This window comes from Neovison vison, chromosome 10, assembly GCF_020171115.1.
Source record: "Neovison vison isolate M4711 chromosome 10, ASM_NN_V1, whole genome shotgun sequence".
Taxonomy (NCBI): Eukaryota; Metazoa; Chordata; class Mammalia; order Carnivora; family Mustelidae; genus Neogale; species Neogale vison.
Genome location: NC_058100.1, coordinates 51,534,979 through 51,562,243, shown reverse-complemented (window position 1 = coordinate 51,562,243; position 27,265 = coordinate 51,534,979). Strand labels below are relative to the sequence as shown.

The 27,265-nt window shown below is 39.4% G+C and overlaps 2 protein-coding genes across 2 annotated transcripts in view; one reads left to right on the top strand and one right to left on the bottom strand.

The window, feature by feature from the left end:
* RNF2 (ring finger protein 2) overlaps positions 1 to 15,991 on the bottom strand; it is a 44,686-nt gene extending 28,695 nt beyond the window's left edge. The window contains exon 1 of the mRNA XM_044267289.1: positions 15,796 to 15,991. The gene's annotated coding sequence lies outside the window, so the exon portion shown is untranslated. The remainder of the gene's footprint in view (positions 1 to 15,795) is intronic.
* Positions 15,992 to 26,931: 10,940 nt separating this feature from the next.
* On the top strand, positions 26,932 to 27,265 carry LOC122917980 (60S ribosomal protein L37-like). Its single transcript, XM_044266136.1, has one exon. The coding sequence runs from the start codon at positions 26,932 to 26,934 to the stop codon at positions 27,241 to 27,243; it is 312 nt and encodes a 103-aa protein (XP_044122071.1). The 3' UTR covers positions 27,244 to 27,265.

The window sequence follows — 27,265 nt, the reverse complement described above, 5'->3', positions numbered from 1 at the left end:
TTTTTTTTTTTATAGGACACCAACAGCACAGGTGATAAAAGAAAAAAGTGATGAACTGGACTTTATTAAAATTAAAACTTTTTAGGGGTACCTGACTGGCTCAGTCAGTAGAGCAGGCAATTCATGATCTGAGGTTGTGAATTCAAGCCCCATGTTGGTCGTAGAGTTTACTTTAAAAAAAAAAAAAAAAAAATCAAAACCTTTAACACTAAAGGTGTCAAAGAACACTATCAAGAGTGAAAAGGCAATCCACAAAATGGGAGAAAAATTCACAAATCATGTATTTGATAAATGATTAATATCTGGAATATATGAAGAATTACTACAACAACAAAAACAACTCAATTAAAAGAATGGGAAAAAGACCTGAATAGACACATTTCTCCAGAGAAGATAAACAGATGGCCAACAAGTACATGAAGAAATGTTCAATACCACTAATCATTAGAAAGATGCAAATCAAAACCACAAAATATCACACTTTATACCCATTAGGATGGCTACATGACTAGTATAAAAAAAAAAAAAACAGAAAACTGCAAGTATTCATGAAGATGTGGCAAAAGTCAAACCCTAGTGTGCTGCTTTTGGAACTATAAAATGATATAGCCAGTTTTGAAAAAAGTATGGGAAGTCCCTCAAAAAATGAAACAGAATTACCATATGATCCAGCAATTCCAATTCTAGTTATATACCTGAGAGACAAAAATCAAAGTATGAAATCTTGCCAGGGCTGAAATAAAGCACCTACTTCACAGACTCCTGTGAAGAACATATGATAGCTATTACTGTTGTAATAAAAATGAGACAACCTATTCAACCTACATTTCTAGCAACAAAGACAAAAACTGCATATTGCTCCTGAGGAGTAATAAACATTAATCATAAATGACTATATAGAAACTAATTTACACTGTGGGATAAAATATGATATCAATTTAAGATAAACTAAAATACTGCATTTATAAATTTTTAGTGGCCTTCTCATGTCTCCAACTACGGTACACTGAATGGGCCCCCCAAAGTGTCCACATCTTAATGCTCAGAATTTGTGACTATGTCACCTTATGTGACAAAAAGGACTGTGCCAGTGTGATTAAATTAAGAATTTTTGAGATGGGGAGATTATCCTAGATTATGTGAGTTTGGGCCAACATAATCAGAAGAGTCCTTATAAGAGAGAAGGCAACGTGATGAAGGAGACAGGGATAATAGTCAAAGAGTGAACATCTAAGATGCTATGCCTCTGGTACGCAGAGCAAGGACCCATGAGCAGCCTCGTCAGCAGCCTCTAGAAGCTAGAAAAGGAAAAGGTATGAATTCTCCCCTAGAGCTTGCAGAAAAAAAGCAGACCTGCCAACATCTTGATTTTAATCCCTTATGACCCATTTTGGACTTCTGACTGTCAGAACTGTAAGCAACAGGAATCTAATATACCAGCTGAACCCAGATTATCATGAGAAAGTCAATGGAAGAATGAAAGAAATTGAAAAAAATATGTACAACAGTTTACATGCCCAGTGGAGTACTGGCTTCTGCCAAAAGAAAATTCAACACATCCACAGGAAAAATGGTCTTCCTCGAGAGTAAGTAATTCTCAAATCTGGCTGTGTATAGGTGTCACCTGGAGAACTTTTAAACAATTCAGATCACAAGGTCCCCTTTCAGATCAATTCAGTCATTACATCTGGGGCTCCTGATATCGTCAGAGAATCAGTCAGATGGTTTTTTTGTACAGCCAGGGTTGAAAACTTGCTATTCTAGCTAAAGATTAGTTTTGTTTTTTTTTTTTAAAGATGTTTATTTATTTGACAGACAGAGATCACTAGTAGGCAGAGAAGCAAGCAGAGAGAGAGAGGAGGAAGCAGGCTCCCCGCTTGAGCAGAGAGCCCGATGCAGGGCTCGATCCCAAGACCCTGAGATCATGACCTGAGCCGAAGGCAGAGGCTTTAACCCACTGAGCCACCCAGGCACCTCTAAAAATTAGTTTTTAGCAACCTAAGGAAACCTATGGCATTTCCAAATACTACTAGAAGTTCCTGAAACTGTCCCCAATACAGATGTGGTTCACCAATCATTGGTTTCATGTATGTTTTGCTAACTTATTTTAAGATTTTATTTATTTATTTGACAGACAGAGATCACAAGTAGGCAGAGAAGCAGGCAGAGAGAGAGGAAGAAGCAGGCTCCCTGCTAAGCAGAGAGCCTGATGCGGGGCTCGATCCAAGGACCCTGGGATCATGATCTGAGCTGAAGGCAGAGGCTTTAACCCACTGAGCCACCCAGGCACCCCGCTAACTTATCTTTGGTAATAAGTTACCCTAAGTAAGAAGTTGCACAAATTCCTAAAGGAAAAACTACTGGATCAAAAGCAAGCAAAATTTTTTTATTCTGACAAATACTTCTAAATTCCTATGCCAATTTACCCTTCTACCAATTAAGGATTAGCAACATTTTTTTTTAAACCTGCCCAATCTAATAGGTAGGAAACAACATTTCACTGATGTTTTAATCTGCAAGGCTTCAATCATGAGTGAACAAGTGTATTTTATTTTCACTGCTTTACTGACCTTTTTTTTTTTTGCCTGTCAATTACTATATATCCATTTCTATTAGTTTTTTTAAAGCTGATCTGGAGAAGATGCATGAACAAAATCCACCAACTGTACATTTTGGAAAATAAAACTTTATTTAAATCAACAAAAAAAGCTGATTTGCGGGGTGCCTGGGTAGCTCAATCAGTTAAGCGTCTGCCTTTGGCTCAGGTCAGGCATGATCCTGGGGTCCTGGAATGGACCCCCACTTAGTAAGCAGACTACTTCTCCCTCTGTCTGCCCCCGCCTCGTTCGTGCTCTTTCTCTCCCAAATAAATAAACTGATTTGCAAAAATTTTTTGTTAAAGAAATTGACCTTTTGTCTGTCCATGAGTGCTTAATATTTTACCCAGTTTGTTTTTCTGTTCTTTGGCTTTGACTTCTTAAGGTCAGAGATCGTTGTTTTGTTTTGTTTTTTTAACCATATTTATCTTTCCCTATATGGCTTCTTTGGAAAGCTAATCCACACTCTAAATCTATACTCTAACATTATAAAAACGTCCACCAGCCACCTAAAGGTTTTTTCTAATATTTTCAGAGTTTCGTTTTTTTACATTTAAGAACTCAGAATCTCTGCCCCTTTCCCTGCCACCATGTAACTTACTGGGAACATCATTTATTGTTTAGTTTATCTCTTCTCCACTGATGGAAGTTACCATGCTATCATTTTAACTCATTACAAAGATAAGGAGAAAAAAAATTTAAACATGTGACTATATACACTTATACATGTGTATATGAAAATTTAAAAATACACGCTTAACATACTAATAACTTCTTACACTGTCAACAATAAACATGCTGCCAAACTCAGGTATACAGAATTTACAAATTCCTTGGTCAGGTTATGGAATATGAAAATAAGCATCAGGCACACGTCTCTTCCATTTCTTTGCAAAAGCAATACAACTGTCACTAACCAGGCTGACTCTTCCTTAAAAGCTGTGAAGAACAGTTGTCCCTAGCAGTTTTTTCAAAGTTTGTAGGCAGCTTTGCAAAATATATGTTTCCACTAGGTGGAGACAATTTAATAATAGGAATATTAGTTACTGAAATGAGAGTAGCCCTATATTTTCTAAAAATATTATCAAATGGTAAAGAAGTTCTACCTCTAAATTCTTGAGTAAACCAGGACTAGTTACTTTTGCTGAGGATCTGGCTACCTTATTTGTAAATTTAAGAATTTAAAGTAGTTAAATAAAATCTTAAAAAAAAAAAAAGAATTTAAAGTAGCATCAAAAGCCCTCTTAACTGGGACGCCTGGGTGGCTCAGTTGGTTAAGCAGCTGCCTTCGGCTCAGGTCATGATCCCAGCGTCCTGGGGACCAAGTCCAACATAGGCTCCTTGCTCGGCAGGGAGCCTGCTTCTCCCTCTGCCTCTGCCTGCCATTCTGTCTGCCTGTGCTCGCTCTCTCCCCCTCTCTCTCTCTCTCTGATAAATAAATAAAATCTTTAAAAAAAAAAAAAAAGTCCTCTCAACCAGTATATCAAAAAACTTATTTAATTTAAAAATGTCTCTCACAGTATAGTGCTTAGAGTCCTGTCCTCTTAAGCTGAAAAGGTATTCTACCTTTAGCAACTTCTTTCAACTTGGAATACTTCAAACAATCATAACCAGTTTCCTCCAATCTTTTCTTTTCTTTTTTTTTTTTAAATTTTATTTATTTATTTGACAGAGAGAAATCACAAGTAGACGGAGAGGCAGGCAGAGAGAGAGAGGGAAGCAGGCTCCCTGCTGAGCAGAGAGCCCGATGCAGGACTCAATCCCAGGACCCTGAGATCATGACCTGAGCCAAAGGCAGCGGCTTAACTCACTGAGCCACCCAGGCGCCCACCAATCTTTTCTTTTTAAAGCAGGTCAAAAGAGACATACTGTTCACACATCTAGGATTCCAAGTTAAAGCCAAGGTTATCTGCACTTTTTTCCCTTGTCTTAAAGAAAATAGCTGATACCATACTTCTCCACATTCATCTGGATTGTTTGCACACATACTTTAAACAATGAACTATTTATTTTCTCTTTAACTAGTGTCCTTGGAAATAGAGGCTATATATTTGGGGGATTTTGTTTCTTTTCCTTTTTTTTTTTCTCGTGCTATTTTATACTTTTTGCCTCATTTGGTCAGAACCTTCCATTTTTGTTAATTTCCTGAATTCTTAACTGTCCCTCTGTCAAGACATTCCTTACACTGGTACTTTACCTCCTGGTTCTCATCTGCCAGTCTAGATTTTGTAACTCTTCCAAGGATGTCTCAATCTCTGCTTGCCTAAGGGGTTTCCAGTCTACTGCTTCATCCGATTACTTGAATCTAGTAACCTAGATTCAACCTGCCAAACCACTGACTCACTAGTAATTTAGATCTCAGACTTTGGCATAATCTAGGTTCTCAGCTCTGAACACACACCAACTCTATACCACAAACTAACCACATTCTTAGAAAGGGACTTTTAATTCTCCCAGTACCTTAAGACCAAGAGACACAAAGGACACTGATACTTCCCGAGCAAAGCAAAGAAAAAAAAAAGGTTTTTTTGAGTTCCTAAAGTAGAACACGGGATGCTACCAACTTCATTTCACATCTCTCCCCAGATTAGAGGAAACTAAACAAAGGAGTGTATTAATGTGGCAGCAGTTACCAGCTTACTATTGGGCTGTAGACTATTGCTCTGGGTCAGCAGCACATAAGAGTGGCCCCCCAAAAACATCTGCAGATTTAATGGCACAGACAGATTAGTACTTCTATTTTTTAGAGAGAGATGTCAAACACAACTAAGGCATAAAAGCAAAGCTTAAAAATTTAAATAAGCTTATCACTAATGACAAAGCTAAAAAGTCTAATAACTACTGAATTTTAGTCCAAAGCCCCATATGCCAGAATAAAAGCTAACTTCTGAAAAGTGGTATAGCAAGGTATATCCTTTCCTGGGAAGAGAAATGTCCATAAAGTGCTGACTCTTGCCAGACGCAGAAGTGCTGATAAACACACACATAAGCATTAGCAAATAACAGCGTAGGAAATCACAGCAACACTCCACTGTGTCACTGAAAATACAGTAACAGGGTCTACACTTCTGACAAAGACATACTTTCTGAAAAATTAAATCTGTGGTAATGACAAAAGAATATGATTAATGAGATAATAGAGAAAGCTGAAGGCTTATGGCCCCAAATTCTCTTATAACAGCAGCTAGAATAATGGAATAACACTTTCAGAAAGAAAGCAGTGAGGCAATTCAATTCCACAAAAACAAAAATATATGAATGCTTTTTACCCAGTAATCCCAGTCCTAGGAAATGTTATTAATAATAAACATTTAGAGGGTTCATCATTTCTCTGAAATTCTGCTTAATCATAACAACCCTATGAAGCAGGTACTATTTTCCTCACCTAAGAAATAAGGAAATTGAGCTAAAGTGTAAATTAATAAGCAACTTGCTTAAAGGTCTCACAGTAATAAGTGTCAAAGGCAAGACTCAAATGTAGGTCTATTTGACTAAGGAGGCCATGCCCTTAGCCACATCAAAGACTACTGGTACTACTACAATAGCAACATCACCACCAGCAAGGAGACACATTTGCAACATCAACATCAGGAAATTTCTGCCGTCATTAAATGTAACAATTGTTAATAGAATATGCAATGACTAATGATACTCACAAGATAAAATGAAGACAGAGGCCACTGATTTGCATCTGTGCTACAATTACAGCTATATAAAAGTTACGTTCTAAGGTAACACAGTGTTAGTAGTTTGTGGAGGGAGTTTCCATTTTTCAACTCCCAAAATAGTAAGCACAGACTTATAACAGTTTTAAGACAATGAAAGATAAGAACAGAGAAGTGAAGAACATGTCTCTGGTATCCCTTTGTCACACAGGTAGATTATTCTTGCAAGAAAAGACAAACTCTTATGTCCCGATGCATATTCAATAGTAGCAGACAGGCTGGGATCCAGGAGACCTCGATTCTCATTTGGGGTTCTTGAAACAATTCCAAAAGATAAACGGATTTGGGGCACCTCGGTGTCTCAGTCATTAAGCATCTGCCTTTGGCTAAAATCATGGTCCTGGGATTGAGCCACGCGCATTGGGCTCCCTACTAGGCCGGAAGAGTGCTTCCCGCCCCACCCCCCCACCCCAGCTTGTGTTCCTTCTCTCGCTGTGCCTCTGTCAAATAAATAAATAAAATCTTAAAAAAAAAAAAAAAAAGATAAATGGATTTAATCTTTCTTCTGTTCTGGACTTTATCTCTAGGTTTCTGCAACTTGCACCAAAAAAAGTTTTAAACTGAAAAAGCAGTCTGGGGGTTCCAAAGACCAGGATTTTAGAAGCATGAAAAAGAAATCAGGAGCTCTGAGGACAGAAAGTTTTACAGCTCTGATAAATCTAAAGATTAGCATAGGGGCGCCTGGGTGGTTCAGTGGGTTAGCCGCTGCCTTCGGCTCAGGTCATGATCTCAGGGTCCTAGGATCGAGTCCCGCATCCGGCTCTCTGCTCAGCAGGGAGCCTGCTTCCCTCTCTCTTTCTCTGCCTGCCTCTCCGTCTACTTGTGATTTCTCTCTGTCAAATAAATAAATAAATAATCTTTAAAATAAATAAATAAATATGAAAATAAAAACTTGGGGTATCTGGCTGGTTCAGTCAGTGGAGCATGCAACCTACTGGTTTTTTGGGGTTGTGAGTTCAAGCCCCACACTACGTTGGGAGATTACTTAAAAATAAAATCTTTAAGAAAAAAGACTTAAGTAGCTAAAGTAGTGAAATCACCCTTTCATAAGCAAAACTGATTCTTTATTATTAAACAATGAACAAAAAAGAAAACTGACATTAATTCAACACAAGATACTGTTTGCAGGCACTTTTTGTACAGCTTTCCCTCTACATCCACTTTTTAACGAAATCCTTTAAGTCCACAGTTCTTAACTTTTGAATCTACAACTCCATTAAGAATCTGAAAAAAGTTAGGAACTCTCATGTTGGGGGGGGGGGGGCGGAGTGGGATACCATACACAAAACACATGCCCTAAATCTCAGAATAGTGGTGCCTTAAGAGAGCCCAAAACTGAAGGCTAAGAACACTTGGCTCCAAAAAAGAATTCCAAAACCTAATAAACAGAAAAACCAGAGATTATCTGCTCTTAATCCTTCTCAGTTTTCATCAACTATACTGCAACAAAGCTACTGCCAAGGATTAGAGATCGATTCTCGTGAATTTATGGAGACCAAAAGTATTGCTTGTTTACTTTGATCTGGCTGTCACAATGAATTCTGGACTTCCCTACAACCAACATAAATACAAAGCTAAAGGGAACCCCACGATCCAACCACTGTTAAATCCATCTGAGGTATCATACCATTGTCAAAACGTTACCAGACTGGTTATGGCATAGAAAATGTTTGTGATATCAAAAGAATTTAAAAACACACATAAATTCAGGTCCATAATATAAAATCAGTCTAAACTACATTTTAAACAAAACGAAAACCAAAAGATAAAATTTCCAAAAAGAAATACATCAAAATTTAAGAGGAATTAAAACTGAGTACTGAAAACATGATTTTTAACTTTCTTCTTAAAATGCCCCCCCAAATACTTAAAAAAATTAAAGTGATGACTGAAACTATATTTAATTTAAAAAAATTCAATACATTATCAATTTTCCCATCAACTCCTAAGCTATTTTTTAAAGGACCAAGAAATATTTAACATGAGTATTAAAACTAAAAACAATCCATTTAAGAGATGAATAACATGAAGCACCTCGGGGGCTCAGATCAAGATCTCAGATCCCTGAGACAGAGCAGCACATAGGCTCATGCTTAGCCCAGAGTCAGCTCTCGGAGATTCTCTCACCCTCTGCCCTTCCCCGTACGCTCACACATGCGTGTGCTTCTTCTCATTTAAATAATTAATAAATAAAATCTTAAAAAAAAAGAAAAGAAAAGAAAAGAAAAACAGCTAGGTTACTGTGTGACACTTTTTTCCTCACTGGCACACCAATATTGTCTTCTTAATTTTCCTAAATCAATTACTGCAACAGATTATCCAAAAGGTTTCAGAAGAAATTAAACTAGTATTGATTGTCATGTTATCTATACATTTATAATATTACCTTTCCAAAAGTTATGGAGACTTCTGAGAAAAAAAGTATTTCAGGAGGCTACACTGGTAATTTATCCCTGGTTAACCCAAACTGGAAATGAGACCTACATTTAAATACAAACATAATCAATTATAATAACATAAGGACAGAGAAACTGAGTCTTAATATTTTAGACAATACTTAACTATCAATGTTCAAGAGTCTTTAACATATTTCATTACTTTATAGCCACATGAGAAAACATTCCTGGAGGACAGTACCTCATAAAAATAGAAAAGCTAGAAAAAGGTATCTTTCCACTAATTCAAAGAGGCATGTTTTCTTCACAAATAGGCCAATTAAAATTTTTAAGAACAAGGATAAGAGGGCAAGTTCATTAAAAGTAAACAAGAGATATATTTTCTAATTTTGCTAATAAGTGTACTGTGAAAAGCAGATATTTTCTGTAATTGATATCATAAAATAACAAATAAGTAAAACAAAACCACTAGAGTAGTTTCCAGTCAAAACAGTAATACAATCTGTTTCCCCTACTCTCCCAGGTCCTTGTCATTTAAACAATCTACAAAGTGGTAGTTTTGCTCCCAATGTGTAAGTAAAGCTTGGGATATTACTACCTAATGATATAAGGAAGATATTTGACCCTGGTGTAAAGAAATTAATGAGACAGGTCAACCTTAAAATGCAATTATTTAAGGGGGAGAGAATACTATACCATAAACTAGACTTGGGAAAAGGGTTAGGAGACATCCACAACTCCTCCCACACTCCATTCCACCCTAACAACTTTGAAATAAGAAAACTCCCCTGAAAGTAGACACAGAACTATAACCAGGATCTATGCCAGAGATTAATCCATCTCTGTCTCTCTTTCTTCACCTACACGCCATATATTTGCAATATGCTTCGCTGTTTACAAAACCTTTTACCTACACTACCTCTTATGTCTTTACAAATAGTCTGTGAGGTCAGCAAGAGTGGCATTTTTTTTTTTTAATAGAAAACAGAAAGGCCAATAATCTTGCTTGTAGTGAAACCAGACCTAGAAACCAAGACTCCTGGCCTTCAGTTCTGAAACTCTTTCCACTATACACAACACTACCCTTTCTGTAATATAGTAAAGCCTCCTATAAAACATTTGGCTGGATTCCAAGACAGCAGTCCCAGACTGAATTGGACTCTATATAGCAAACAGTGTAAATAGTGAAGGTTTAATGCAATTACTGGCATGGAGACATACATCTTTTTAAAAGTGAAGAATCAGTTGGTTTTAAGTTGATTTAAGTTAATAGTGTGTGTATAGTAGTAGAAACAAACAGAACACTATTCTAAGAGAAGTCAAAATGAAATACTACAGATTTGCATATTTTACAATAGCTAATAGAGACAGTAGTAACAAATGGAATAGGGGGAAAAAAGAAGACAAAAATGGATAATTAAAAAGAACAACATAAAAAGAAACTGCATCATATTTTTAGGAAATAAAAAGAGGAGCATGTCTTTCTGCCAGAAGTAACTGTGAGACTTTAGATTATTAGCCTGTAAAATAATGAGAGGTGTAGAAGAGGATTTTTTTTAGCCATTAAATGAATCCCTGCCAAAATTGCTGGCTCTGGAATAAAAAATCCAAAGTCCTATTTCTAGATCAGCTGCTGGTACTATACAGGTTAAATTAACCAATTATTTTAATCTTTCAACTCTCACATCTGTAAAATCAGAAAACGCTCTACTCAAAACTACTTTCTAATGACCTTGGAAGGAAGAAACAATGTCTGCAAAGTAATAATCCACATTTTAATTCCCATGATCTACTGCAAAAACAAAATTTCTCAAACATCTTCTATGTTACAGCACAAGGCTAGGCTAAAAGTGCGGAGAAAGTGATAGCCTTTACAATCTAAATCAATTACAATCTAAATCAATACGGCACACAGAAATGCTTAACTAGTAATGATTCTGACTACATAACAATATTGTGGCATCTCTGGTAAAGAGCTTTCATAGTTGAGCTGAACACAGCAGAGAGAATAAAGTTGGATTTGATCAAGATACAAAATAAAAATAGTAGTCATTAAGTTTAACAAGGCAAAGAGGCAAGTAGGTTGCAAGGTCCTTTGGGTTCTCAAAGCACATCACTCGTCTGTTATTGCATTTAACACACTGTAAGATGGTTTATTTATCATCCCTACTTAGACTCTAAATTCCTTAAGGACAGAGACCTTGTTCAATACATTTTCTACCCCTAACCCCTTGAATAGGGTCTGGCACACAGAAGAAAATCAACACATGTTTTTTGAACAGGCAAGGTAAGGACAAAAATCCCTATTTAAATTATTGTACTTTAACCTACACTATTTTGTGCCGATCATTTACTCACTCTCTGTCAACTCCAAACACCATTCTAGATACCGCACTTTGGCGCTGGGGCTGGGAGACTGCACAATTTTATTTCACGTACTCTTCTGCCAGCTCTCCCTGCTAGGCTTCAACAGTAGAGGTAGTAAAAGGAAAACTGGAAAGCAAAAAGAGGGGTGAAAGGACTGGCTTCCAGTTCCTGGCAGCATCAGCAACTGCAGCCCCTCACCCTGGCAGAAACAACAGTTTTTAGTCTCCAGCGACTCTGGGTACTTATAGGTATTTGCAGAAACTGATCAGCAGCTGAATGGTAACCTCCTCAAAGGTTCAGAACCAGGCCAATAGAATCCTTTTTTCTGAGCTCTTAGGTCCATTACACTGTAATGTTCTCTTTTTGCTCTTAAAACCATCCAACCAACTCCCCATATTAAAACTCCTCTGCTGAAATTCTTACTCAAGTTACTGTTTTCTCTACTAGGACTAATACACTGTCAAACAGCTCTCCTTTTAGAGATCTTGCACCTTCACTAAAGAGAAAAGTTAAGAAAATTTGGAATTATTCCTATAGATAAAATCTATTTTATAAAGGATAACTCAAAACCCTTTAGATTTGTCTGCTAAGGTGTGCCTGGCTGGCTCAGTTGGTGGAGCATGCAACTCCTGATCTCAGGACTGAGTTCAAATCCCATCTTGGGTATAGAGACTACTTAGAAATCTTTTAAAAATTTGTTGAGGTGCACCACAAAAATCATTCCACTTTTGTGTTTTAAACTATCCAACTTGGAAAGAAAAAAAAGAAAGGAAATGAGAATTATTTAAATAGCACAAGGTATTCTAAGCACACACAACCATCTCCCTGTACTAAAGCTCATATCCTACAGAAAATATGAGATGGTAAAAGCTCACCTGCCGCTCTTCAAAGGTCTCAGCTCGCACAAGCGTCTCCTCACATAAGCATGACCATGCTGAATGTGATTCTTACAGTTAAATACATTTTTGGAGGGGCACCTGGCTGGTAGAGTTGGTGGAGCATGCGACTCTGGACCTTGGGGACGAGTTCAAGCCCCACACTAGGCACAAAGTTTACTCTAAAAAGAAAATAAAGGGCACTTGGGTGGCTCAATTGGTTGAGCAACTGCCTTCAGCTCAGGTCATGATCCTGGAGTCCCCAGATCAGTTCGGGATCAGTTCTCATCAGGCTCCCTACTCAGCAGGGGGTCTGCTTATCCCTCTGACTGTCCCCCTCTGGTGCTTGCTCTCTCTCATTCTCTCTCTCTCTCAAACAAATAAATAGAATCTTTAAAATAAAAAAATTAAAAAGTAAATAAAGATTTTAAAAATTAAAAAAAATACATTTTTCATTGTTCAATATGGCCCCAAATGCAATAGAAAGCTGTTTCTTTTGTTGAACACTAATCTTTTCCAACACTAAAGGTAATCTAAATTTATTGGCATATTGTTCTCCCTTCCTAAGGGATTTTCAAGAAATCATTTTCTTTTTTTTACCACGTGTGACTTTCACTTTATGCATCAACTTTAGAATCTAACCTCTTCATAAAATGCAATTGCACTCTGCAGCATAGAAACAAAAAGAAATCCCCCTTGCAGGAGAGTCCATAATCAACACATCTGTTGAAAATAAATGACCAAAATGCTCTGATAGCTTTCATATGGTCTGTTACTTAATAAAATAGCCTCATTAGACAATTTAATCTAAGGTGAGCTACAAAAATAATCTTTCATTATTATACCTAACAAACTTATTTTTTTAATAATGACAAAATGGAAGATACGAAGAAGCAGCAAACACACTGTTAATCCATTTCCAAATGAACTGGGAGAAAGCAAATGCAAACAACAGGAATCCTTCCTGTAATTTTTAGTAATGTACACAGCTGAGCTTCCAACATAGAGTATCACTAGGCCCAGACATACTAGCCCACTTCACCTGCCTATAACATCCGTAAAGCAAAAGAGAAGTGGAAAGAATTTTAAACTTGAAAATCCATTGCCAATTCTACTGGAGTTCCTCCAAGTAGCATAAAAATGGATAGTGGGCCACCTACTTCCCTTACCACCTACATCTATAAAGTCAGGGACTCATTACCTAGCTCCTGCTACCGATGTAAAAATACTAACACCATCTTCCTTTTATGTGCCAAGAGTTGTATTACCGCAGTCAGTATGTCTATGTAAAATCAACCAAGCTCTATTCCTTTCAACAAGAAACACCCAAGGACCCATCTGACACATTACACGGAAACCTAGGGATGAAGGGGATAAATAGGATATCTTGACCTACAGAGAGGGAAAGGACAGGGCAAATGTTATTGTACCTCTGCACACCCCCCCCATTATATGGGGATCTGTTCAATTAAATGCAAAAAATATTCAGTAAGTTACTATGATAACTAGGATTTCAGAGAAATGGGGAAAAAATGAAATTGAATAATCTGTTTAATAAAAAGGCCTGCACACCATGTGTAATAACACTCAATGTAGATCTGTATGTGGGCAGAACATACATAATCCGACAGTATTTTTCCTTTTCTAAAAATGGCAAACTGTGATGCATTGTTTTGTTTCTCCAGACTTAATAAATGAGTTGCCACAAAATTATGAGTGCTTTAAGCCATACTAAAAATGTGTCCATAACTTTAATAAAGTACATTTTCATGTTAACTCACTTCTCTTGGTGGAAGGAATTATGCTTCTTTGCTTAATGTACAGAAATGAAACTGTCACTGAAACATCTGGTTATATATTATTCATTAGACATAAATCACCTTTACTCCAAAGACCACATAATTAAAACACAAATCATGAATAAATCAGAGAATGACCTCACACTACACACTAAAGGTCAATAATACAAAAATGAAATTCCTAAGATATTTGCTGACCTGCTCTATACAGTATTTCTATCCACACAAACCTAGGAACTAGCTGAGTGCTCAATACAGGCAGAGAAAAACTCAAAATTCTCAAAATGTCTCAGTATTTTGAATGTGTGCATTTCTACATAATATTAGTGGCTCTAATTTGAAAATTTTCAGTGCAGCACATATGAGGACCACAAGCATATTTTTAAAATACTCAGGCTAGCCTATTCAGGCATTTTTCCTTCATAAATTCTCCAAATCACTCTCATACATACTATAATTAACCTCAAAGAGGATTCCACAAGTGTACCTGAAGGAAATAACTCAAATCCTCAGAAAAAGTAAGGGGCCATATTTGCTGTGCTACCGCTGGAAAACGGAGTCTTATAAAACCACCCATCATTTTACTTTGAACACGTTAAATGTACAATCCAGATTTTAAAAGATACCTGTTGATTGTGACAAGTATAAATTACAGAGGGGAAAAAAGAATCACCAAAAATCTTATTGCTGGCATTTAAATTCTTTGTAAATCAAAGGGTCAAATATTTACTGTAAGAAGCCTGATCTGACACCAATCTAAGTTATTAAAAAAATTCAACAACTATACCCCAATGCAAAAAGGGGAAAGTAGATTACCTACCAATTACACTAAGTATTCCAGCTTATCGTCTTGGAACTCACCAAAAGTAGATTATGTAATGCAAATCACTCAGACATGAGTTTTAAACATAATGCTCAGTCTAAAACATCCAACCCACGTCTCAATTTTTTTTTTTAATTTTTAAAAGTAAAGCGTATTACCAAAACACTGAATGCAAACCTATCCTGTTAAAGCAAATTTCTTCAGACACCTCAAGGAAACCTAACATTTTCAAGCCACTTTACCCCTTAAAGGCACACATTCTCTCAAACTTTCTGACAGCCATGCAGTATATACTCCAAAAAGGTCTGAAGACGGTAAGACCATAAAGGTCTCCGCGGGCGGATAATCGGAATGAACCTCGGAAGTTTCGAAGACCAATTTTTACTAACAGTATCTCCGGGAGCAAGGAAGCTACTTCCAGAGGAGGCAAAGTATCTTGACAACCAGGTCTACGGTTCCCTGGCGACACCCAATACCGAAGATCTCGGCGTCAACGACAGGGTTCAAAACGCGAGGCTTCCATCAGAAACAAACCAAGACACCCCCTCCCCCCACGACTCCTCCGGGGCAACCTCGCGGTTTCCGAGAGCAGCAACAGATACTCGCGGGCAGGCAGGCGGCACTCCAGGAATGTTTTAACCCGGGGGGCTCTCCCCGCAGCCCACAAGGAACCCCGACGCCGAGGAGCGCCTCCACCAGCGAACCCAGACTCCAGCCCCGCGGGGGGGAAAGGGGGCATTCCGCACAAAGCGCCCCTACCCCACCCCCACGGTGTAGACACAGACTGCCGGGCAGCGAGGGGGAAGCCCGGAGGAAAAACCCCGCAGTCCACGCGGCTGGCCTCGGAGAGGCCCCGCAGAGAAGCTAGAGCCCCCGCCCCGAGAGGCGAGGGGGCCGCACCGTGGCCCCGGCCTCCGCGGAGGAGCGGACAGCAAGGGGTTCCCAACGAAGGAAGGAATTCAATCCCTGAGCTTCGCCCACGGGGTCCTCCGCAAGCCGGACCCTTGAAGAACCGGAACAATGAGAAGCTGCCTCCCCCCACCATCCCCGCCCGAGAGCGGCCGGGGGCGGCGGCGCCATCTCCCCTCACACCCCCGCGGGCAACACACCCCCGGCCCCCGGGCCGCCGTCAGCCGCCCGCAGCCCCGCCGAGCCGACGCGCGTCCCGGCCCGCAGTTCCCGCGCCCTTCGCCTCCTCGCCCGCCCCACTCACCGGCTCCTGCCCCAGCCCGGGACTCAGCTGGCCGCGGCCAGACCGAGACTCAGGTACAAGCCGCCGCGGCCGCCGGCGCCGCCGCACAATATGGCGAGCCTCGGCTTCCGCAATGGAGCTCGGGAAATACAACAGGGGCCGCTCAATATTCATGAGAGACTGAGGGGAAGCCGGCTCGGCCGGCGCTGCGGGGAGGGCGGGAAGGAGCGAGCCAGCGAGGGGGCGGAGGCGCGGGACGCGGACGTACACCGCGCGGGGAGGCCCGCGGCGCGAGGGGAGGGGGCGCCGCCGCGTGCTGGCCTGGAGGGCGCGAGCCGCCCCTCCCCGGGCCGGACGGCCCCGCCCCTCGGCGCCCTCGGCGGGGTCGACGCAGCCCCCGGGCAACGCCCGGATGTCGACGGCGCGGCCTCGTTCTCGCGGTTCAGGCTGCTGGAGCTTTCTGCCCCCGCTTCGGCCCACCCATTACACCTCGTCGGCCGGCATTTAGGGTTTGGGCTGGGAGTTGTGCTGTCGGTGACTGCCTCCCGTTCTCCCACCCATCCCACCCGGCAGACGTCCTCGTTAGGCATTCAGCCCTAGAACTTCACCTGAACTTCGGCTGCCTGCCTCCCGGTTCAACAGACACACACCATCCTGGCAGAGTGACCCTACAACATCTAATTATTACAGGGTAAATGACCTTCTATTCTAGAAGTATATTGTTGGACGTCTGTAAGTATTCCGATCGTTTTCATCAGCTCTATTATACCTTGCTGTTTTCTTCCTGCCTTCTTGGCCCCTTCCAGTATTATCTTCTGAACTTGAGAATATGAAAAGTAATAGATTAAATAGAGGTAATCATCACCTAAAACACAACCAATTAGCCAAAAAAATTAATGTGAAATGCGTACAAATTAAGTGATACACTGAAGAAGTTAAGCAAAAGAGTTCCCTGACCTCAGGGTATGCTATTGGTGAGATGTCCTATTCTCTTGAAAAGATAATCCACAAAATCAGACAGTAAATATGAAGGCATTTGTGACATAAAGAAATGGACCACCCTATAAAACTAGGTTTATAGCCTCCACTGTGTCTCTAACCAGGAGACTTAAGTAAATTGCATAACCTCTCTGAACTGAATTTTCTTCATTTGCAAAATGAGAATATTGTGTTGGATAATTCTTAGGTCTTTTCCAGTTTTTGAACTTTCTGAAACTCTCCAAGCAATGCCAAATAAACGTATGAATTTACATAGGATTTTGGAAAAGAAAGGGATCAATTACAGCTGGTGTGTGGAAGGAAGATTTCCTAAGGAGCTAGGATTTGATTAGTACTTTGGCAGATAGTTTTTGGATGGGTAGAAAGAAAGAAGACAGGTATTAAGATATTAAAGATAACACATTATGTATCCTACCTAACAATCCATTAAAGTAAACGAGCAAAGCATTATTCTTTTTCAGGGACTTGAAAATTTTCACTCTCTATAGCTTTAAATAGAAATGACAATTCTTGGGAGCCTGGCTGGTTCAGTGGGTAGACCATTAAACTCTTGAACTCTGGGTGGTGAGTTCAGCCCAACATTGAGCTTGGAATCCCCTACTTAAAAAAAAAAGAAAGAAAGGAATGACAATTCTCAGACTCTATAAGATCTTCAAGTCTGAAGATCTCCAGTATGAAAAAAAAAGTCAAAATACAGATGGTCCTAACTTACAATTCCATGTAGGATTTTTCAACCTAACAGTGATTGAAAGCGATACTGTTCGGGAGAAACTGTACTTCAGGTTTTGAATTTTGATCTTTTCCTGGGCTAGCTATATGTGATAGGATACTCTTGTGATACTGGGCCGCAGCGTTGAGCCACAACTTCCAGTCAGCCATTTGATACAGAGGGTAAAATCTGATACAATCACTTTGTACCCATATTCAACCATTCTGTTTTTCACTTTCAGTACAGTGTTCAATTATATGAGCTACTCAGCACTTTATTATAAGATAACTTTGTGTGAGATGATTTTGCCCAACTGTAGCTAATCTGAGTGTTCTGAGCGCATTTAAGGTAGGCTATGATGACAGTGGGTTTCGGTGTATTAACGGGACTTTGACCTATGATATTTTCATCCTCCACCAATTTATCAGGATGTAGCCTTGTCATAAGTCAAGGGAGAACTATAATCGAAGCATGCTTCTTCTTCTCCCTTCCTATAATGGTCCGCTTTCTAAAGATAGTGCGGTTGCAGAACCATCACTTCTTTACTCCAGACAACTGCCTGTGTCTTCATAATTCGGAACCTTTTGCTCCAGTTATGCCTGTGAAGATAATGGTGTATGGTTACATTAAGAAATTCAATCGATGTTGCGAAAAGTGATCATTTGTTGAAAGCATGGGAACTTTATGGATAAAAGTTAAATATAGTACTTTTAAAAGATTCACGGGAGAATTAGTGGGAAATGGAAAACTTATGGGATATGTGGATTAAATGTGATTAAAAAGCTAGACCTCAGGCTAGCATCCTTAATATGAAAGACACGACTGTCAAATTAATGGAACTCATATTATCTATTTTATCTTACTCAAAAACTTGGCATTGAAAGTGCTATACGCCACCCGTGACTATATTAATCGGGAAAGATTTTGTTATGGTATGATAATAAAGTTTCCAAAATCTCCATGCCTTAACACAACAGACATTTATTGCTTGTTCATGCTTCATATGGATCAAACGCCCTCTGTTCCAGTCACTCCAGGAACCAGATTGACAGAGGGTCCACTGTTCTGTAACTATCTCACCTAAATCATAGCAGCTGACCCTGTGGCAGAGGAAGAGATGAAAGAATCCCAATGAACTTTTCATAGCCTTAGATTGGAGGAAAAAAAAAACCACAACACATTACTGCAAAAAAGAATTTAAACACACACACACATTACTGGTAGAATTTCACTGACCTAAACTAGTTAGATAGCCTCTGCCATCTGCAGAGAGACTGTCCTTGAACAAGTCAGAAGTAGGGATACTGGTGGGCGCCTGGGTGGCTCAGTGGGTTAAGCCGCTGCCTTTGGCTCAGGTCATGATCTCAGGGTCCTGGGATCGAGTCCCGCATTGGGCTCTCTGCTCAGCAGGGAGCCTGCTTCCCTCTCTCTCTCTCTGACTGCCTCTCTCTCCGTCTACTTGTGATCTCTCTCTGTCAAATAAATAAATAAAATCTTAAAAAAAAAAAAAAAAGAAGTAGGGATATTGGTGAACAATACTAATGTCACCCATCCCGGCCCCACCAGTGAGCTCCTATATATTTTGAAAAAACTCCCAAGAAGTTTTATTCCATAACTGGAAGTTATGCTTCCAAAAGTAAACTCTCTGTGCTTGTTAAGAATTGACTATCATGGGGCACCTGGGTGGCTCAGTGGGTTAAGCCACTGCCTTCGGCTCAGGTCATGATCTCGGGGTCCTGGGATCGAGTCCCACATCGGGCTCTCTGCTCAGCAGGGAGCCTGCTTCCTCCTCCTTCTCTCTCTGCCTGCCTCTCTGCCTACTTGTAATCTCTCTCTGTCAAATAAATAAATTAAATCTTTAAAAAAAAAAAAAAAAAAAAAAAAGAATTGACTATCATGGGGCACCTGGGTGGCTCAGTGGGTTAAAGCCTCTGCCTTCGGCTCAAATCATGGTTCTGGAGTCCTGGGATCCAGCCCCGCATCGGGCTCTCCGCTCAGCGGGGAGCCTGCTTCCCCCTTTCTCTGTCTCTGCCTGCCTCTCTACCTGCTTGTGATCTCTGTCTGTCAAATAAATAAATAGAATCTTAAAAAAAAAAAAAAAAAGAATTGACTACCATGTAAATAGAATGGACTTGCCATTTTCTTCCCCTTTGTTTTAGTGGTATATTAAATGAATGTCAGTCTGTCTAGTGATTGACATATCCAACCTACATTCCTTTTGCTAACTTTTTTACCTGACCTAAGGAATATTACCCTTAAAAACATTTCCTACTAATAACTCTGCACCCATGTTACATTACTAATTGAAGGTGATAATCATATCTTCAGTAGGAAAATGCTAACACTACATAATACAAGTATCATACTATAGGTAGATGACTCCATGAACTCTAGGTTAAAAAGATTCTTTTTAACCTTGGCTCAGTGGGTTAAAGCCTCTTTTGAGGTGGCCGGTTGGCTCAGTCAGAAGATCATGCGACTCTTGATCTTGGGGTTGTCAGTTTCAGCCCTGTGTTGGGGGTGGAGTTTACCTTAAAAAAAAAGTTTATTTTCCCTCAAAACTTGAGAAGTGTGCCCTATTAATCACATGGTGAACTGAGTATAGACATCATTTCTGATCACAAAATTCACAGCTTTACTGGCTTTCTGCTATGGTAATGATACAAAATTAGATTAGTTTAGCTCAACCAACTTTTATTGAGCATCAGCTATGTGCCAACACTTTGCCAAGTTCTTGGAATAAAGATACAAATGTAAGTAGGACATAAGTTCCTTGAGAACAGAAATCCTGTCCACCAGTGTATGTATACCTAGAGATTAGTGTGATGCTAGGCCCATATACTAGATGCTCAATAAATAGGTGTTAAGAGAATGAAAGACGAATCTTTGATCTCAGTGTGTAATGAATTAGAGCAGTGCATATGAGCTGGGTTTGCCTCAGTTTTATCACTGACAAGCAGAAATTTCTATTAAGATTGCTCTTAGTCCTTGCAGAATCTTTCTCTATTTAGGCAGTGTGTTTGAAATGGGAATATATGCCTGCCTATTCTATATATACCACATGGATTTCTTTTCAGTTGTGCTCCAAATATCTAATTGTTAACCTGCTTTTCCAAAATGAAGATTTAAGGCCACCAATAGCTTGTTACCGATAAACTATGTATGTCTCACAGTTTCTATAGCACATTTATATTAATTATTTCACGGAATCTTCAGTTCAGCCCTCCAAGGTAGAATTCCTACTTTATAGACAAGGAAAATGTGACTTCTGTGGTTAACTAGCTTTTGCAGACATTGAGCTCATAAGTGGCAGAGCTGAGACTCAAACCTAGGTCATCGGAATTCAAGTCGAGGGATACCTTACCTTCATACCACAGGTGCCTTCCCTCTCAATGCTGCATACTCAACTTCAGCATTTTCTTTCTTCTAATGGGTAAGCAGCATATAAGAGAAACATCTCCAGAGCTTCCTCTCAACACTAGTATTATTCCAGTCCTCAGTGTGGTCTATTTTTAAGAAGCTAGGGATGATATTAAATATAAGTGTATAAACCTGATCCATTGACAGAAAACCAGCAGGTCTTGGTTTTGTTTTCTTAGAAAATTTGCTTTACAGGGGCGCCTGGGTGGCTCAGTGGGTTAAAGCCTCTGCCTTTGGCTCAGGTCAGGATCCCAGGGTCCTGGGATCAAGCCCCACATCAGGCTCTCTGCTCAGCAGGGAGCCTGCTTCCCCCCCCCTCTCTCTCTCTGCCTGCCTCTCTGCCTACTTGTGATCTCTCTCTGTCAAATAAATAAATAAAAACCTTTAGGAAAAGTTTGCTTTATGAAAACAAAACAAAATTAAAAGTTGGGTTAGAAAACAGGAATAGCTTGGGATTTAATCACCATCTATATATTTACTGTTGTCAAAATATATCTCCTAAAAAAAATTCTTTATTTGCCATCCTTTAGATGTGTTGTGCTTTCTTTGAAAGGGTCAACTTAAGTAGGGACATTGTAGAAAGGCCTAAAGAGACCTATAATTCAAGGTGACTTCAGGAAGCCAGCAACTCAAGATTTACAACCTCTTCAGCTGAAAAAATATAGCTGTAGCCACAGGCTTTAGTGAAGTTTTATTTGTATTTCAGCATAGTGCATGTCTTCTTGTGACATTTCCCTTGGTGTTTTAGTTCATTCCTCTTTATATTCCCAAGACAACCCAAATAATTGGTGCTACTCTTAACGATTCAACTTGAAGAAGTTAAATCGATTAAATGAGATGGGCAAGTTGGACTTTTGGGGAGAACTACACAATACTGCTTCTTCCCTCCTTTGGAGACTTGGAATGGTACTTTATGTGTCCCAGATGTGGCCACATTCTGCCTAACATCTGGTAGTGCATTTTATTAAAATAATGAACTAGCATATGTTTGAAAAGTCAAAAGAAAGAATAAAAGTTTTCATTCTGATGCAACACAAATAGCCAACTGTTTCTTTGTAGTTAATAATGGGACATATAAATGGGAAATATTACTGTGATATCCAATTTCAAATATAAGTTAAAGTATGATTTAATAATTACTGGCTTAAGCTTTCTAACATGAAAAATGTTTATTCCATTCAAGTAAACTTTGAAAGTTTTTTCCTTTCAAAATGTTTACTGGAAGGGAAGAGAGTTGTGTCTTGGCGTTGATATAGGAACACCAAGAATCATCCTGGAAGCTAACAAGGAATAGATAATTAAGATCAAAACTCAGAACTAAAATGGAAATTTCTCGGGAGAAGAAAGCTGGAAGATCCTTATGGGGAAGTACAGCTGAAGAGTGCAAAATACCTAAGTCAAATGACAACTGCTCAAACTGCCTTTTTGGACATTTTAATTTTTTCCACTTAAAACAAGCCTGGTGCTAGAATGGTTTTTGTGGGGTGAGAGAATGGAGGGTAAAGACATCTCTTATCTAATACATTTCTGGGGAATGTTTTTAGTAAAGAATCTAAAAGAACTGCCAACTCCCACCCATACAAAGAAAATTTTGTTTCATTTTAGACTACATTAAGATCTGGAAACCCCTGCAATATCCATCCATCTGCTGGGTCATTTGCATTTTATACTCTGCAGAAGCAAGCCATAAAAATATACATCAAATAAGACACTAAAGTATGCTATAATTCAGGTAAATCCAAAAACCATTCTGGTCAACCAAGAATAATTAGGTTTTGTGTGTTACACCCAGGAAGAGACATTTTTTAAGGATTTTAGTCTGTACAAAATTTATATCATTTTTAAAATAAACAGATTTCACAGACCATCCTTATGAGATCAGAATTAACTATTGTCCCTTAAGGATTATGAAATCTGTCACATATGAAGTATGGGATAAAGATGACTGCAAAAGAACCTTCTTGTCATAGTATCCTGTTAAGGATATAGGGTGACCTAACTCACACTGTTATACCCCTCTCCAACACTCACAGCTATGATCTAATTAGTTCTTGTCTTAAGGCAGTACTGATGCTCTTCGTGTATTTTCAATTCATTGACTTCTTGACATTTACACATCCTTAGTCTCCGACTTCACTCTTGGACTTTATTACATTAGCTGTCCTGGTTTGACCCTTTCCTAAAATTTAAAAAGACGACTGTGGGCCTGACTTCAACACAGCTGTCCCTTCTTCCACATGATCCAGTTCTTAGCTATTTGCCAACCTATTCATTTCCTGACTTGCTCTTCAATTAGGCTTGGCTATATCCTTACCCCAGCCTTGAACATGGGGCTTGACACATAGTGAATACAAACGGCATTACAAGAACATGCCAAACATAACCTGTAGATACCATGCCATTTATGGTACGGGAAAAGAGCCATCTTTATCAACAAATACAGAAAATACAGAGCTCTTCAGTGGAAAAGAACAGAGAAACAATGAGGAGAGACATTTGGAGAGACAATGAGGAGGACATTTGGAGAGAGCCCAAATGTCCACTGACTGCTGTCTGTGGTACAGAATACTCCAGGAACAATCCTGGATCAGGAGAACCCATGTTAGGAATGTCATGTGGTATCTTTGCAGCTGCCCCCCACCCCACCAAAAGAATAATGACCAAAAAGAAAGTTTGTTATTGGTGGATCTTCAGTTTGAACGTTGATTTTGAAGAGTCTTGTCAAAACATACTAATATTTCATACCAAGAGTAAAAGTTTAACATGCTATACATTATTCCCAATATTCCAAGTGGAACTTGAAAGTTGATTACTTCTCAAGTCAGATTTAGCATTTTCTCCCCCATTCACTTGCCTAGATTTGCTGTATGGAAATACGTCCCCCTTAACCCACCCAAGAGAATGAAAGTAGAATGACGGCACAATGTTAGTATTCATCTTTCAGTGCCAGTCATTATTCATTTTAAGTGGGCCCCAGTACTTGAAACATTATAATCTATGGGTATGCATATGCTTTGCTCCTAAGATACATCTGGAATGTCTTCAGGTAATGAGAATAACTATAGTTTTTAAAAAGCAGTCACTAAAAATACTTGTTTTGCGTATTTTACAGAGTGTTTAATAATTACAACAATACTTAGAAAGCGAAACTTTGAATAGGCATAATTTTCTACCTACCACGTTCACACAATTATAACACAAGTTGTTGGTCTGTGTTTATGAACACATATATTACATATATTAATGATGTGCATGAAAATGACACAACCCCCTAAGAGGGCAATTTGGTAGTTCTCAAAATTTTGAGGGGGTGTATCTTTCAGCCTAAGAGATCCAGTTCCAGGAATGTATCTTACAGAAGTACTCACACGAGTGTGCAAAGAAATAAATACATGGATGTTAATTTTTACATTGCTTACATTTGTAAAAACCTGACTATAATTTTATTTTTGGTTAAATAAATTTTAGTATTCTATACAACACCGTATCTTATAACTGTTAAAAAGAATGAGATAAAGCTACTGCTTAACATCACTCATCAGGGAAATAAAAATCAAAACCATGATGAGATACCACCTCACACCTGTCAGAATGGCTAAAATTAACAACACTGGAAACAACAGATGTTGGCAAGATTTCAAAGAAGGGGAAGCCTCTTACATTGTTGGTGGGAATGCATATTGGTGCAGCCACTCTGGAAAACAGCATGGAGGTTCCTCAAAAAGTTAAAATAGGGGGTGTCTGCGTGGCTCAGTGGGTTAAAGCCTCTGCCTTCGGCTCAGGTCATGATCCCGGGGTCCTGGGATCGAGCCCCACATCGGACTCTCTGATCAGCGGGGAGCCTGCTTCCTCCTCTCTTTCTCTGCCTGCCTCTCCACTTACTTGTGATCTCTCTCTCTGTCAAGTAAATAAATAAAATCTTAAAAAAAAAAATAGAGAACAAACTGAGGGTTGATGGAGGAAGGTGGGTGGGAAATTAGCTAAATGGGTGATGGGTATCAAGGAGGGCACTTGTTATGATGAGCACTGGGTGTTATATGTAAATGATGAATCACTAAATTCTATACCTGAAACAAATTTTACCATATATGATAAATAACCAGAATTTAAATAAAAACTTGAAGAAAAAAAGCTACAAGTACTGATATAGAAAGATATCAAAAATATATTATCAGGGTCGCCTGGGTGGCTCAGTGGGTTAAAGCCTCTGCCTTCAGCTCAGGTCATGATCTCGGGGTCCTGGGATCGAGCCCCACGTCGGGCTCTCTGCACAGCAGGGAGCCTGCTTCCCTTCCTCTCTCTGCCTACCTCTCTGCCTACTAGTGATCTCTCTCTCTCTCTGCCAAATAAATAAATAAAGTATAAAAATTAAAAAATTTAAAAAAAAATTAAAAAAAAAATTATCAAGTGAAAAGTCAAGTCTCTCAGCAATGTATGTAATGTGTACCATATATCCTATTTTTGTAATACAAACATATTCAAATGAATATACACCAAAATATTAAGAGGAATTATATTTAAGGAAAGGAGAACTTTTGGGGACTTTCAGTTTCTGAATTATTTTTTAATTTCTGTATCATCTGCATGTTTCACACTGGAATAAAACATTAAGCTTTATCATAAAAGTAAAGATACAATTACCTGTAAAAAGTAAACATCTAGGAGCACCTGGGTGGCTCAGTGGTCAAGCGTCTGCCTTTGGCTCAGGTCATGGTCCCAGGGTCCTGGAATCAAGCCCAGCGTCTAGCTCCCTGCTCAGTGGGAAGCCTGCCTCTCCCTCTCCCATTCCGCCTGCTTGTGTTCCCTCTCTCACTGTCTCTCTCTCTCTCTGTGTCAAATAAAATCTAAAAAAAAAAAAAAAAAAAAAGTAAACCTCTAATAAAAATGAGTGAAATTTCTGCACATATCCACCTATTATTAGAGGAAGGATGGAGGTGAACAAAAAGCTGTTCTAGATCAGGCAATATCAGTCAAAGCAAACAGAAAAACTAGAATTTGGAAATTCTTTGGTTCTAGAGCTCCAGTTGTGTAGTGACCTTGAAAATCAGGAAATTAATGTCTTATTACTAAACTTCAATTTCCACTCCCCTAAACATTCCTGACCCTACTTAGTAAGAATTTAGGCTAAGCAGGGTCCAAGCAATGATTACATAACCCTCAAATAGCAACCCTTTAAAAGAGTTCTAGGACCTATATAATTATCTTGGAATTCTATTCTTCTCCTACTAATTTATATCCCACAGTCTCTAGGAGAAATATCAGATGTTGTTTGCTAATTAAACTTCTAGTACTCCCTCCAGAAATTCCTGCTGATTTAGCTTGTGATTACTGGAAACAAGTACAAATTGTAGGTTGAGAATCACATATTTGAATTTTCCATCTTATATGTATCTACTCCAGGGAATTCTAAGTTTCTAAACTTTTTGAGATTACCGTATGGTGAAAAGCTTGGGCAGTATGTTAGGCCAGGTTCAAGAGACTTGACCTCTCTCCAGATTGGATCAGATGACCCAAGGGGTCAAAGCAAGAACACTAGTCATTGCATTTGGGGTATAATGGGGGTGGGGTTGTGCAGAGATAAACTCAGGGACTGGCTGAAAAAAATAGGTTGTTTGTCCAAAGTGTCCAGATGCCCAGGGCAAATACACAGGCAAGCAGGAGCTCCAAGAAAGTGGGGCATAGGATAAGTTTAAGAGGGTAAAATACACCTACCTGAAAGCTGAATCAGGGGGTCTGTAGCCAGGTCATCAAGAGTAGCTATCTTTCCTTCTCCTCCAGGAGAGGATGACAAGTGAGATGAAGAATAAGGGTAAAGTCCAATATGGCCGGTGTTAGCTGATACTGGCAAAAGGACATCCCTGACCTTGACTCTAGATCCTAAAGATTCGGAGGGGCCTAGTCTGAAGATGCATGCAGAGCAGAGTATCAAATGAGGGTTGTGAGAAACAAGAGGGTTAGTTAGGAAAACTAGAGATGGATCCAAATAGCATACCGAGAAGGTCTGCTGTGGAAACAGGAAGACGAACAGGATGTCATCGTTTGGAAAGCATCGCCGTAAGACGCACACATTGTGCGGCTGCTGGGGTTCGAAGGCCTACCACCTTCATTGGTCCACCTGTGGCAAAGGTGGCTATCCTGCCAACCGCAAGGAAAAGTGTAACTGGAGTGCCAAGGCTAAAAGAAGAAACACCACTGAGACTGGTCGAATGAGGAGGCACCTAAAAACTGTAGACCGCAGATTCAGGCATGGGTTCCATGACGGAACAACACCTAAGCCCAAGAGGGCTGCTGTTGCAGAGTCCAGTTCATCTGAAGGATTTCAACTACTAGTCACACAATAAATGTTCTGGTTTAAAAACAAAA